General features: G+C 46.4%; 1 protein-coding gene across 19 annotated transcripts in view; it reads left to right on the forward strand.

Annotated features, from left to right (window-relative positions):
• LOC119169171 (RING finger protein 141) overlaps positions 1–15853 on the forward strand; it is a 158201-nt gene that overhangs the window by 50620 nt on the left and 91728 nt on the right. Inside the window, exon 2 of one of the 19 annotated variants that reach the window (XM_075886322.1) lies at positions 10870–10916. The exons of the other annotated variants lie outside the window; for them this stretch is intronic. Within the exon in view, the coding sequence (XP_075742437.1) occupies positions 10903–10916 (14 nt within the window). The 5' untranslated portion in view covers positions 10870–10902. The remainder of the gene's footprint in view (positions 1–10869; positions 10917–15853) is intronic. 19 annotated transcript variants of the gene reach the window in all.

The raw sequence follows: 15853 nt of genomic DNA on the forward strand, positions 1-15853 counted from the left end.
TGGTTTTTCACCTTTCTACCTGGTGTTTGGCCGTCATCCAACTTTACCTTTCGACACCATCTTTCCGACAGCCGTCGACTTTACGACTGAATACACCCGTGATGCTATCACCAGGGCTCGCAAAGCACGAGAAGTTGCTCGTCAGCGCCTTTTAGCATCGCAAGATCACCAGCGGCATCGTTACGACTCACATCACCGCCAAATTTCCTTTACACCAGGTTCTCTTGTGCTATTGTGGACTCCGACTAGACGCGTCGGACTTTCTGAAAAACTGCTTTCCCGGTACTCGGGACCCTACCGCGTATTGCGCCAGGTGACAGATGTGACATACGAGATAGCCCCGCTCGAGTCTTCCTCCGCCTCCGCTTCGCTGTCTACAGACATTGTCCACGTATCCCGCCTTAAGCTTTACCACTCGGCAACACAATAGAAAGCACCGAGACGGTGCTTCAGCACCCGGGGGTTATGTTACGAGACAATGCCCCACTTAAACAGTGAGATAGGCGCTGAGGAAGACGAGGTGACTTGTGTGTGCGCGCGCTCTCTCTTGTTCGCCATCTTGGCTTGCGCGTTGGCGCTGTGTAAATATATTTTAAAACGCCTAGTTTCCCTTGTGCCTTCACGCAACAATATAAACTCAAATCTTGCTTTTGAGTACAGTTTGAGAACATAATTTATACCATATTCTGGGTAAAATTGACGTTTCGGATTTCAATAGAGTGCAGCAACCTAATTCTGCTGTGGAAAGCAAGCACTAGAAACAGTGAAACGGGACGTGCTGGCCAACTTAGCTCATTGCACTGGCATGGGGGAGTGAGCAGTCGCAGCAGCGGCAGAGGAGCTCTTTCTGCAACCACAAATGTGAGCACCTCTCAGCGTATATGCTGGAATGTGGAGGGGAAAATAAAGGAGACGGGAAAAAGAGCTGAGTTGTGTCTATGGCTTCCCAAGGAATCCATGCGCCTTCAGTCTTATCTTTCCAAAGAATCAATGCACATCCTTTAAGACTTGGGTGTGTTGAGGTGCAGGAGGTATCTCTGGAGGAGCAGAAGAAAGATTTCGCACGAGTGCAAAATTGTGGATTGCCACCTGGAAAAACGGCAGTGTAGGTAAAAAAAAAATCGGATATGCACGTGGCTTTTGTTTCGTTGATAATTCACTTCATAAAGGGCACCTCAAAAACTAACATGAGAAATTTTAGTGACACACTGGAAGTTGTCGCATCTGAAGGAAGAGCTTTGTATCACAAGAACATTTAATTGGTTCATTACAAACCGCGAAAGCATGATGCTGGTAGGTGAACTTGATAGCGATAGCGATAACTTGATAGCGATAAATTCAAGCACGCTATCACATCCAATACTGCTCGTGTTTAAGGCATGAAACTTGAATTTAATTGAGGTAACTAAAGTGAGCGATTCTATGTACACTTGGATACTTTTTTGTGTTATTATTGTAATTCTTTTTGCCACTTGCAAGCCGAATGCCTTGCATGCTGTCATCGGTATCGGAGCAACTGGAAGCCGGAAAACGACACAACATTGACACATGAACACATCATGCACACGCAAGGTTACATTGTGTGTGTGTCACACACTTCGGGTGAGGCCCCGCCGATCCGACATCGATGTGCAGCAGACTCGCAAGCTTCCACTTTACGCTTCGGCCTGCGACGCCTGAAACGCCTCGAAGTGGCACATCTCAAATTTATTTGCAGGTTGGTCGACCTGCACGTGTGGTGATGTGTGGACCTGACTGATGTACTCATAGAGCAGACACGGACATTTCATTACACACAAACCAGCATTTAATTAAAACAAGGGCGAAGGCAAGAGTTAACAGAAATAACAGAGAGGAAAACTGATACGCGCAATGGAAAGAACAGCCATATAACAAATTGTGGTAGAAAAATACTACAAAACATACAGACTAAAGACAAATGCGCAGAATAATAATAAGATAACAACAAAACTAAACTACTGGAGAGACATGGAAAATTTACGAAAAACAAAGAAGAAAAAGCTCAAGCTCACGCTTCTGAGCTTCGACGTGCGACGCAGCACACACTCTCTACACACATTAAAAAAAAAAGGCTTGTTATAAAAAATTAAGTGTAAAAAAAAAACAATAAAAACTTCCATACGGACCAGGCCAGCTCTTGGTACACGTAGGGGGGTTGACCGGTGCTGCTGAAGATCTCGCTGGCTTGGTAGAAGACGAAGGTGCCCGGAATTGCAGCCGTCTCAATACGTTGTGCGGGTCACTTCATGCTCGCCGCCTACGCGAGACCCGCGACACCGACGGCCGCACTTCTTGCTGGCTGTACGTCAGCTCCCTATTCCGATGCAGTCCAAACTTTTTCAGGGGGTACGCGTGCTCCGGTCTCATTGGGAGGTAATTTCCTTTCTTTAGACCACCCTTGCCCCTTTCTGTACAGGTACAGGGAAAACGAGCCGGCACCACGCTGGGTCGTTAGTCGCCGGATGTCGTCCTCCCAACACAAAAGCGCCTTTCCTTGGAAGATGGGGCCCGAGAACGATCCAAAAATTGGAGTCGTTTGTGACACAGCACCCTTCTGAAGAATATTGCTGCGTAATATTCAAGAAAATCAGAAACGCGCAATGTTTGAGAGCTTTGAGTGTACTGGTCGTCAATCAATGCGTTTCTTTTTTTTGCGCACCATTTCGCTGACGTGGCCGACACCGCAGAGAACACCCGACACACCATACTTTCTCGGTCACTATACGATGAATGTCATAACCCACACATGCAACAGGATATAACACACACTGCTAGAATTGAGGGGGCTGCATTCGAAGCACCCCTTCGTGCAATCATCACACGGATCACAAGATAATCACTACACATAATTCTTCCAAAGCCACGAGAAAAAAAAAAAAATTACCGAGCAATCCTAAATCAAAGTGATACAGAAAGGTTTCAGACAAAATTAAGAAGGTAGGAGGCATCCATGTATGCAAAAAAAAAAAAATTAAAAATGTGGCCCTATGGCATGAATAAAACAGAAACCAAATAAAGCGAATGTCATAGGCCTCTATGGGTGACGCGATCATCCGCGTTTCATTGAACCCAAGTACACTCGGGCCTCCTCATCGCTGACTCGGCACATGCAATCTGCCCCTACATTCTCTGAACCCTTTATGTGTTTCAGTATCGAATGACAGAAATGAACATTGTTTCAGACAATATCTCATTAGCCTTGAAGGTTATGTTTACGTTTCTATGTACGTATACATAACTTATATCCGTGCTCGAGGTGGTCGCGCTCCCGGGGGAGCCGTTCGAAGCAACCACGGCAGACAAAAGAGTGTGGGGCCGCTACACAGACGCCTGTTTCCCGTTAGTCTACACCCCGCAGGCATGTGGTCATTGACGCCTCGTTCTGTGGGGAAGGGTTTCCTGACCACTTCGTGTCGCTCTGTCAAAGGACGCTCCTTCCCCCTTCCTTCCGTTCAGCAAACCGGACAAGGGAAGGACGAGGAATGTCTCTGCACTGCGCCCCCGCAACAATTGCTTGCCTAAATCTTTTGCGTTTCGCGTGGCCATGTGCAAGCGGGGGTCTTTTTCTGGCAAATGAGGCAAAACGAAAACGGGCCTTTCATTGCGTTGTGTCACGTTTGGGATCTCTCATTTACGTGGGCTTTCTTAGAGCCTTTGCTGCTTTCTGTACTTTACGGCGTCTTTTTCTTTTTGCACGTTACTCAGTGCTCACTTTCGAGAAGTCTGCTTGCATCATTTGCAGAGCAGAACTTGTCTCGCCTGTCTCATCGGCTGTAATGTCTATACAGTCGGGACTTTCCGTTAACTTGTGGACACCCTGACTTGCGGGAAACTTGACTGACGGCTGAACAATGCAAGCATTTTCCTTGGGGCTGCGCTGCTCACACCTTGGAGAACTACTTGCCCCAACATTGCCGAGCTCGCAGTGTGCGTCAGCACACAACTCTGTCCCACTGTCTGTACAGAGGTCCTCGCCTGCCGGACCGGAAATACTGCGAACTTCACAGTTAGCTGCCATGGCGACGCACATACAGGGTGGCTGTGCCAAGTCCATTACAGATGGCATTTCTGTATTAACAAGACTCTCCAGGCACAGCACCTCGTCGCCATCACTGCGGCCTTCAGTGGCCTTTGTGGCCACAACGGGACTTTCAGCAGCTAACTCTTTAGGTTCACTCGTGAATTCGATGTTCGCCTCATCAGTACTGTTATTTTGGCAGGGTCTCAGCGGTTTGGCATCTACGGGCTCTTTGCCCCCTTTCGTGCCTTGCATCCCAGGTCTCAAGCATGCGCCGTCTACTTTCGATTTTGTGGCGCAGTAACTGAAGATGATCCTGGTACGACTGCTTGTTCGGGCCACGGTCGGTCACGCTACTGGGCGTTCTAGCGGCTAAGCTGAGACCCGACTGCGTGGCACACAGTCCCAAGCGCTCTTTTTCCTTCTGAATTCTAAGCCTTGAATTTTGTCGCTCCTGTTCCATCAAAAATTCCAAATGTTGCCTGTAGCCAATGCGTTCCGCATCGCGCTCCTCTTTAAGTCTATTTCGTTCTTTTTCGACGAAATTATACAACTTGCCTACAAAGCCAAAGGCTTTGCCCTGTTCAATTAGCTTATCAAGCTCCATGTCGCCCATTGCTATAAACAGTTGTCAACTAACAAAGCAATAACAGAACGGCTACATACTGAACACTCAGAGTTACGTCAGTCTCCCAGACACCACCACGTAGTTGGCCAGTCCTGTCGTGGACGCCAGATAATGTCACACACTTCGGGTGAGGCCCCGCCGATCCAACATCGACGCGCGGCAGCCTCGCAGGCTTCCACTTTACGCTTTGGCCTGCGACGCCTGAAACGCCTCGGAAGTGGCACATCTCAAATTTATTTGCAGGTTGGTCGACCCGTGCGGGGTTGCACATGTGGTGATGTGTGGGCCTGACTGACGTGCTCATAGAGCAGACATGGACATTTGATTACACACAAACCAGCATTTAATTAAAACAAGGACAAAGGCAGGAGTTAACAAAAATAACAGAGAGAAAAACTGGTACGTGCGATGGAAAGAACAGCCTTATAACAAAATGTGTTAGAAAAACACTATAAAACATACAGACTAAAGACAAATGCGCAGAATAATAAGATAACAACAAAACGAAACTACTGGAGACACATGGAAAATTTACGAAAAACAAAGAAGAAAAAGCTCAGGCTCCCGCTTCTGAGCTTCGACGTGCGATGCAGCGCACATTACACATATTAAAAAAAAAGGCTGGTTGTAAAAAATTAACAGTGTTAAAAAAACCACAATAAAATGTTCCATACGGACTAGGCCAGCTCTCGGTACACGTAGGGGAGTTGACGGGTGCCGCTGAAGATCTCGCTGGCTTGGTAGAAGACGAGGGTGCCCGGAATTGCAGCCGTCTCAATACGTTGCGCGGGTCACTCCATGCTCGCCGCCTATGCAAGACTCGCGACACCGACGGCCGCGCTTGTTGGTTGTACGTCAGCTCCCTAGTCCGATGCAGTCTAAACTTTTTCAGGGGCGTACACATGCTCCCGTCCCATCGGGAGCTAATTTCCTTTTTTTAGACCGCCTGTGCCCCTTTCAATACAGGTGCAGGAAAGACGAGCCGGCGCCACGCGGGGTTGTTAGTCGCCGGATGTCGTCCTCCCAACACAAAAGCGCCTTTCCTTGGAAAATGTGGCCCGCGGACAATCCGAAAATTGGAGTCATTTGTGACGTGTGCATAACATGCCAAAGCCAGATTGCGCACGAAAGAGGTGTTGTATCGTTTCGGTGTTCTTCGTACTAAACTGCCTGTTTCAGTGGGAAGGATTCCTCTATGTGTGCACGTTTGGAGCGGCTGGCATGGATCATGTATTCTTGTAATGACACAGCTCATAGCACCACTGATCATGTATTCTTGTAATGACACAGCTCATAGCACCACTGGAACTACTGTAATGGATAATGCACAAAAAAAAAAAACGCCAAGCACGGTCAGGGCCTGGCTGGCCCTGCCACAATGTGGGAACAGCAAGAACACGAGCGCAAACAAAATGGGTGCATTCGATTAAAAGTAAAAAGTAAAAATAAAACTGCAGAAAGATTTCGTTTGTATTTTTTAACAGTTCTACCAACTTTCATCGTTCCAATCAGGCAATAGGTTCCACCACGTGTCATGTTGAATGATTCTCGCATTGTTACTTACTACTGTGACGTACCAAAGGACCATTTCTTATTGTACATCACCTCCTCTACGTTGGGGTGCATACCTGGGAGATGAAAGGCAAGCAGCCTTCACTCTGACATTTAACCACTTTTCGAGGTGTACAGCAATGAAAATCTTAGCAGATGGGATCGCCAGTGCCCAGTGCATGCATTAAACTTGCCAGCTTAAAACGCTCAAGCTTGTTGAGAGACCATTGAGGGTTTTAATAGATCGGTGAAAAGTTGACCCGGCACGATTGAACCTGCAGCCAATACGAGGCTAAATGACCCTTCTGACCTTTTAGCGGTCTGGCTATTGGCTCTTGTGCTGCGCTTCTCGATCATGTCAAAAAGGTAGTGACCTAGGAGTGTTTTTATTTGATAGTGGACACTTTACTCATCGCGTGGGACACAAACAGGAGAGACAATGTTCTGCAAACCATGCGGGAAAAAGGACAATTGCATGGCCATGTTAAACCATCTAGGCCTTTGTCGCGCATAGTCATAGTTCACGCACATTTTTATACGAAAATTTGAAAATTTGAAAAAATTTTTTGTGCATATATTTACGATTTTAGGTGCCTAAAACTGTGCTTAGTCTGCCTGTTCTTGGCGTGTAAAACCGGGTTTTAGTGTCTAAAAATTCGACTACTTTAGTGGGTGACAATCTAAGAATAAAAAGCCACAGGTTTGCCGCAAAGGCAAAGCCATGAACGCGATCGCAACAAATTGGAATGTCACGTACAGAGTGATAAGCAGATCGAAAGGTGCCCACTGTTTCTCAACGTACAAATGATAAATTGTACTCACAGGTACAGATGAACACGAATAAGTGTTTAGCTGTTTATTCACCGTGCCTTGAAAAGCGCTCCCTTATCGCGAAGAGAGACTGCGCAACGATTGCAGTGACCTTTGTGCGCCTGGTAACTACAAGAGAATCGTTCCAGTGAAAGCCCAAGGCCAGCCAAGATGTACAATTGTCCCCATCGCGAGATAAGTGCATGCGTGAGCGTCCACTCGGCCCCCTCTTCGGGGAGAAAGTACGCGTGGGAGATCAGAGCGCATGCCGCCGCATTGTGACGATGTGTCGATGCGCACTTATTGCGCCGTCTTACTGTTAATGCTGAAAACACGGTAGTTCCCCCCAAAATGCGTACCACCAAGGGTAAGTAATAGATATAAATAGCTTGCCGTTTAAACTTTGAAGGAGGTGCTCCTTTGTGACTGAGTGGCTAACCACTAGCACTCACAATTCATAGGTCTCACATTCTATTCCACGTGCCGGTTTCTTTTTCCTGATTATTTTCGTTTTTTGCGTTTTCATATTCATAGGTACGTATACATATATGGTGAGTGACACCGATGCCAACGGCGAAAATCTAGCCGAGAGTGTCCATATCATTGCTATTGCAATAAAAAGTAAAGTGCACCACTGGTCATTTTATTATATGCATACAACTACGGCTGCATTTTGCTATGACGTACAGTCACGAAAAACCAATTGCAAATTTAGCATGCTGCCGTTCGGGACGAGAGGAGATTTGCCTCTGCACCGAAATCGGCAGATAGGCATCCATTCGGTTTTCCTCTGGTGTTTTATGATTGCTTGAGTGAGCTTCATGGTCCCATCTTTATGAAGAAGCTATTTCGTGCACTCGCACTCGGAATCATCCTCGCCGGTCGTCATTGTATGCTTACGTTATTGGTTTTATCATGTTTGAAGTGCACCGAACCGGCAGAGCTTCATCGCGTTTCATCGATTCGGGCAGCGTGAAGAAACAACATGGCGTGTATTCTCTGCGTCGCTAGGGTGCACCAAACTAATCTCTTAAGGGTGACCAGTCTCGAGGATTGTCGCACTCATTAGTGTGCAGTAAAGTGAATTCTTAATGTGCCGTCTGTGTTTTGTGGAATGTTTGCGTCTGTGATTTACCGCTTGCAAAAGCCATGGCATCAGCGTTGCCACATGTGCGTGTGTGATGTGTCACTCAAGTGTCGCAACGTGGGAATCTTGGTGATCTCTTGCGATATGCGCTACGCTGTGCACCCATATGAGTCATGTAAGTGTGGATGAATCTTCAGAAAACAGCAACAAACAGAACCTGCTAGCGCGACACAATATGAAAGCAAACAAGCCAGGTGGGGAGAATACGCAATGTTGTATGCATTATAAAGTAAATTGTGGTCATCCGTTGTGTGTGTTTAATTTGACATGTGTCTATTGGCGCATCTGCGTCATCTTGACTCAATTGGGTCAGAATTATGTGCCAGGTTAAAGTGCCCATTGCATAAGCGCTTGTCTCGAGCTTGATGCACGAACGCTTTGGATGAGAAACTATGTGCGAGGTTCTTCAAACTGTGAAGTGATGCAGGCACGATCGATACAGCGATCACAATCAATCGCATTCAGTTGCATCGATCGTGATTGTTACTGAAGTGACGCTGCTAAAGCTGTTATTGAGCGAACAAAAAAAAAAATTCGCTCTTGAAGGCTTTTTATAATACTTAGCGATATCTTATTAGCAAGTTAGCAAGTGTTATTTTTGTCTAACATGTTCTTTTTGGGGGGGGGGGGGATATCACCTGTATATGGTGCATGTATTAGATAGTGCTAACTTTTTTATATTAAATTAGAGTTCCATCAAAGAAAACACGAAGGATGCATTGCTCTCCCCCTGTGAAAGCAAAGTCTGGCACGCAGTTCACTTGTACCCAGCCATATGAGCGAGCCACAGCGGTGCTGCTTTTATTGTTGCCAAAGTCGTCAGAGACAACATAGGCGGCGACTACACTTTCCTTTTAGTTACGTCTAATTTAAGTACCAATATCAAGCAGCATGAAGGCTTAGCTTCATCTAAAAGACTTAAGGAAGTGAGCACGAAACAGTTTAATGATCGGCTTATGTATACCACAATGCTCGGCTGCTGACTTAAAGGTAGTGGGTTCGACACGTGGCTGTAGTTAAATGAAGGTGAAATGCTGGAGGCTCGTGTACTGTACGATGTCAGTGGACATTAGAAAACACAAGATAATCGAAATTCTTGGAGCCCTTCTCTGTGGCGTGCCTCATGATCATACTGAGTTTCGGAACAAATCTTTTTTCTTCACTGCTCAGTAAGATCTACAGAATGCTTGCTTCTTGGGCACTGGACATGTCTTTTGTAATTCTCAGGATTATGCAGGTGTCACTGCCTTTGATCGTAGCATATGAGCATGGAGATTGCTTATAAAATTGTTTTCAAGCCAACGCTGAAACTAACTTCAACAAATGGTAATCATTTAAGGTTGACAAATGCGTGAGGGGAAGACAGAAATTTAGGTGGGCAGATGAGATTAAGAAATTTGCAGGTATAACATGGCAGCAGAATGTACAGGGACCTAGTTGATTGGTGGAAAGTGGGAGAGGCCTTTGCCCTGCAGTGGGTGTAGTCAGGCCAATGGTCATAAATGATTTAAGGTATGTACTGTTAGCTAGCAAAACAAACAAGACAATGTTTGTGGAAGCTTTTCTTCATAGCACGTACTGCACTTTAATTATCTACTTTAATCATTCACAAATAAACCAAAGGCAATATCAAGAAAACTCGCAGAGGAGCAGCTTACCAGAGTCTCCCATATCAAATTGCTGCTTGTCACATTTTCACTGGTCTTTGTGATAAAAAAAGTGACAACATATCAGGTGAAAGTTGAGAAACAAACAAAAGAATTAATAACTTACTCTTCGCTATGAAACGAGGTGGCAGTGGTGGCTTCACGACAACATTTGGACTGTCATTTCTGCATTTCTTTTTTCACTTTCCCCTTCCAAGGTCCATTTCACTTTCAAGGTCACAGCTTTCTTGAGCTCGTCTTAGTTTCCTTCATCTGTCATCATATGTTTCTAATGTACATTGTCATATATTAGTTTAAAAGCGTAACACATATGAAAACACATGATGCAACTTTCCCGTTTTATATCCTGGCTTAAAAATACATACCCTATCAAGTAATATTGTTACTGTCAGTAGAGCAGCGACAGATGAGTGAAGCATGCGCTGCAATAAACAAGTATAGAATAAAAACAATGCTGGCAACAAGTTCTGTGAGCTAAATGAAGCCAGAGGTGCGAAGATAGCCCCAAATTTAGACCTACGACTTGAAGATATGGGACGCAGTAGTTTGTTTTAGCATCACCCACGAAATCATACATTCAGGAAGTGGGATTTAACGCATCAAATAAAATGTCCTAATCTATATTTCAGCTCACCAGAACAGGAGTTGTGGTTGCACAATTAAGCAAGTGCTTTTGTATTCCGATTTGAATGGGCGTGCAGTTGGCTTTATACGAAATTTTTTCAAGCATGTAAAAAATCACATGCGGAAACTAGGCGTATTTTTAAAATACAGAATATACCACTGCAAATAATCAGGAATGTGGCAATAAAAGATAAATGCAAGCTAGACTATGTCATAAAGCAAGCATTTACACTTGTATGCAACACTTTTGGCATTGAGTAAATAATGCTGATTTACAAGATAATAGTTTTTTTTTGTAAAGAAATAGAAATTAAGATAGCCCTTTAGCAAATGTTAAATTTTTATGGTATTGGTCATAACTTCATGAATAAATGTGTATGTAACACTTGACGAATGCACACAGGGAAGAGGACTCCTTTCATCACCTGGCACATCCATGGTTTTCACAAGGTGTGTAATGTTTTTCAAGTCAGGGGGCCAAAGGCACTCCTTTCCTGTCAGCCAACTAGCAGGGACAATAGCTGCACTGTGATCTTCTTCAGGGAGCTTCACTATAAAATATTGTTTGCCCGAAAAAGATAAAAAGGCATACATTTTTTTGCAAGTAACTACAAAACAATATAACGAGAACTTGCCTGAACTTTTCAATGAATGAGAAGAACGGCAGAGTTCCTTCCTCAAGGAAGCTTCACACACTTCTCAGTCACATAACGCAAAGGCCATGACTGCAAGCTAGAAAACCGGCACACAACGAAACTTCCCAGAGGATATGAAGAATATAGTGTTTCATAAAGCTGTCAACTTTTAGAAATGTTCTTTCAGTAATGCAAGGGCTGCTATCGGGCAAATGAGCAATATTTTGGACAACAACAATGCTGTTATCAAAACACTTTAGACAACTTTTCGCTTTCCAGTGTCGAAGACGACATTTCCAGGAAGGACAACCTTAATGAATTGTGGGCCATGGCAGTGGGGAAGTAGGGTCCCATAGTTATGTTCAGCATGAAAATGCGTGGCGCTGCTTGGAGGGCTTTTCAATTTCTTCAAGTTAGTTTGTTCAGCAAGCCTATTTGACAGTTGCTTAAAGGGGTACTGTGGCTTTCGTAAAAGCTTTTTCATTTTGCCCATGTGATTTTCAAATGGAAAAGCACTCCAGTTGTCAAGCATCCCAAAATGTCGAGCATCAGGTAGCAAGATGGCATAGTGCATGCACAATATGCGAAACTTGGTGCTGTCTGTATTTCAGCAGTGGCACGGATCCAACATCGTAGAAGTTCTTCAGCATAGTCCAAGCTTTCTGCTTCATTTGATGACACAAGAATTGTGATTGCCACGTGAAGAGTTAGTTTTCATACGTTCTTTTGCATATCACTGAACGCAAAACCAAGGGCCCAACATACAGAACAAAGAACCGGAACTCTGTGGCCTTCCATGAATCTAGGTCCACCAGAGTCCTCGACTTTCGGTTAAATTCAGATGGCATAAAGAGAGCAAGGTTGGTTAGCCTAACTGAAATCTCATCTCGAACATGGCTCCCCTGCAATGCCAATGCCAATGCTCCCCTGGCTTGCCGGGAATCTTACGTATTGATGGTAAAAAATATTGCCACATCGGCATCTTAAAAAGAGTTCTCTGCACTGTGAGACAAGTTACCCGTAAACCTTAGGAGATTGCTTTAAATATTAACATTAACGGGCTTCTGCTTGCGAAGAGTATCAGAAGTCAGTTGTAGACTATCCTTGGGTTTGTTATGAACTCGAAACAATAGGAGCCTTTTGTGATTTGTGTGTTTTATGGCGGCGGGAAGCCAAGCCATGTTAATGAATTTTCGCGGCCATTTGTCGAAGAATTGAAGGAGCTCATTGTCTCGATACAGCTACTCAAACATGGCGCTGTTCCTGTTTGACTGAATGCCCTGATTTGTGACACACGAACATAGGCATTTGTGCTTACCATAAGAAGCCACACTGGATACTGCAGCGCTGGCAATACACCACTATCACCCGCCCATCCCCTTATCACTAGCTAGCACGCCAGCCCCTATGTACTCGGCTGTCACTCGTGTCTCACGTGGTTTCAGACTATAAAAAAGACCATGTATCAAGGAATAAACTGTTCAGTTCGTGTTGTCACTACGTTGCGTCACTTCAGTGGCGACGAGAATGGGATCGAGGCCACCGGAGTTTGACGAGGCAGTGTACAGCTGGGATGCCTACCGGGTGCGTCTCGAGGCCTACTTTGAAGGCAATGATATCGCGGACTCCTCAAAGCGCCGGGCACTCTTGGTAGCCTCACTCAGTGACAGCGTGGTTCGAGTCATTCAGGGACGATGCCCGTCGACGCCCGTGAACAGCCTAATGTACGAAGACGTCTCAAAGGTGTTGGAAGAACACTACAAGCCGCAGGTGAACGAGACTGCGGCAAGTAACACATTTTTTGTGCGGAGGCAAGGAGACAACGAGACGGTCAAAGATTTTGTCGCAGACTTGCGACGTCTTGCAAAAGACTGCAACTTCGGCAGCTTTCTGGACAGAATGCTATGTGGCAGGATAGTGTGCGGCATACGGGATGATGAAGTCAGGCGGTTTCTGCTGACGCAAAGGAAGCTGACTGTGCATGAAGCTGAGGAATTCGACATGTCATTCGAAACAGCTGCCCGTAACGTCCGGTCCATGAAAGATGTAAACAACGAGAACGACGCGGGTAACGTGCACCTGGTTCAAAGGCGTCGTAGCAGCGGACAAAAAAAAGGCAGCGGGTACGACACAGGCGCACCGCGTCATTCGTGCTGGAGGTGCGGCTCCAACCACTCGGAACACGAATGTCAGCATATCGGGAAGGTGGGCCACAAGTGCGGCACTAAAGGACACTTTGCTAGGATGTGCCAGCGCAGGCGCAGTAGCCTGCAAGGATCGTACGCGCTCAGAGAGCTTTCAGACGGAGAGGACAGTAAGGAGGAAACGCTTTTCGCCCTATCTGCCCAGAACAACGTTGACCAGCCAGATACACGGCCCATCGAACGGAGCCTTGTCTGGGGCAGCAGGACACTGTGGATGCTGATCGACACGGGTTCATCAGTTAGCGTGATTACAGAAAAGGTCTTCAGGAAAAACCGTAAGTGGTGGCCAAGACTAGAAAAAACGCCACTTCGACTATCCTGCTTCCTCGGTCCTCTTCCAGTGGTCGGCAGAGTCGTCATGAGCGTCGAATACGACAAGACACGAGTGAATAGTTCGCTTGTGGTAGTGGTTTGTGATGGTGCACTATTGTGCGGCCGAAACACCATTCAGGCTTTCCGTGAAGTGGGCGTGTCACTTTTAGAAGAAAGGGCTCTTCCGAGTGTCTACGCGCTGCAGGCAGAAGTTGACCTAAAAGGGCTGCTGGAAGAGTTCTCAGACTTATTTCAAGATCGGCTCGGCTGTTACAAAGGTCCGCCTGTAAAGCTGTACAAAAAAGAAGGGGCCGTGCCTCGGTTTTTGAAGGCCCGCCCGGTGCCCTTCGCGCTTCGCAAAGCAGTCTCAGCAGAAATCGACCGCCTCGTGCAGCAAGGTGTCCTAATTCCGGTGAGTGTTTCCGAATGGGCTGCTCCCGTCGTACCAGTGGTGAAGAAAAATGGAGACATCAGATTGTGCGGTGATGTTAAGCTCACCGTGAATCCGACCACTCACCTGGAACAATACCCTTTACCTAAGGTGGATGATATTTTTGCCGCGCTTTACGGGAGAGAAGTCTTCACTACACTGGATTTGAGCAATGCCTATAACCAGCTCCCCCTTGATGAAGAAGCGAAGATGATGACTGTCATCAATACACACCAGGGCTTGTACTCGTACAACCGACTAGCCTTCGGCATCTCGACAGCTCCTGCATTGTTCCAGCGGCGCATTGAGTCATTATTCCGGGACTTGCCAAGAGTATGTGTATACCTAGACGACATCATAATCGCCGAGAAAGAACGGGACACTGCCACGCTTCGAGAAGTTTTCCAGAGACTCTGTGACAATGGCCTCCAACTGAACAAAGCCAAATGTCGGTTCCGTGAAAAAGAAGTGCAGTTTCTGGGGCACAAGATTTATGCAACCGGCCTTCACCCACTGTGGGACAACCTCGAAGCCGTAACAGCTGCTCCAAGGCCAGCATCCGTAAGCCAACTCAAGTAATTTCTGGGGCTCATAACCTATTACTCGAAATTTTTGCCAAATTTGGCCACGACCTTGGCTCCGCTCTATCGCTTACTGGGCAAGGGACAATGCTGGCATTGGGAAAAAGAGCATCAAAGAGCGTTCAAAGGAGCGAAGCGCGCCTTGGTAAAGGCGAATTTTCTGGTTCACTACGATCCACAGAAAGTGTTGCGACTGGAGTGTGATGCTTTATCAGATGGCTTAGGGGCGGGCAGTATTATCGCATCGCATTGATGGCGTGGATCACCCGATAGCTTTTCGTTCAAGAACGTTGACGTCAGCAGAACGCAATTATTCTCAAACAGAGAAAGAAGCGCTGGCCTTGGTGTTTTGCTGGAGAACCGTTTCACGCTGGTGACAAATCATAAGCCACTTACCGCGCTTTTTCACCCCAACAAGCCCATCCCGCAAATGGCGGCAGCTCAAATTCAGCGTTGGGCGCTTATTCTATCAGCTTACCAGTACAATCTAGAGTACCGCAAGGGAACCCAAAACGGTAACGCAGGTGCCCTCAGTCGCTTGCCTTTGACAGGAGACTATGAACGTGGAAGTCAAGAAGTGACAGAATACGTACTGTATACGCAGGGTCTTGACGCAAGTGCACTTCCGTCTAACCAAATCATTAGTTTGACCCAGGAGGACAGCACACTTCGGTGAATCCGGGAGTGGATTGAGCAGGGCTGGCTATCACGTCTTACAGGGCAGCAGTAGCATCTGCAACCGTACTTCACGCGCCGACATGAACTTGTCGTGAGCCATAGCCTCGTTTATTGGGGTCATCGTGTAGTCGCGCCAGAGGCGGCCCGTCAGTGCCTACTCAATGAGCTGCACGACACGCACCCAGGTGTTAGGGCCATGAAGAGGCTCGCTCGCATGCTGTTCTGGTACCCAGGATTAGACAAATATATTGAAAGGTTGGTGCAAAACTGTCCTCAGTATGTGCAAGGGTGGTCCATGCCGGCGGCGCTAGTGCCATCACCTTGGCCTAAGACAGGGAAGCGGTGGTTCAGGGTTCACATTCATTTTGCAGATCCTGTTGATGGGTACCTAATTTTTGTCATAGTTGACGTGGAAACAAAGTGGATAGAAGCAGTGCCGCTAAAAACAGCTACCACAGACACAACTAATCTTTTGCTTAGAGAAATTTTTGCTAGTTTTGGTGTCCCACAGTGTGTGGTTTCTGACAACGGCCCCCCAGTTTTCGAG

The sequence above is a fragment of the Rhipicephalus microplus genome, chromosome 2 (genome assembly GCF_043290135.1).
Source record: "Rhipicephalus microplus isolate Deutch F79 chromosome 2, USDA_Rmic, whole genome shotgun sequence".
Classification (NCBI taxonomy): Eukaryota; Metazoa; Arthropoda; class Arachnida; order Ixodida; family Ixodidae; genus Rhipicephalus; species Rhipicephalus microplus.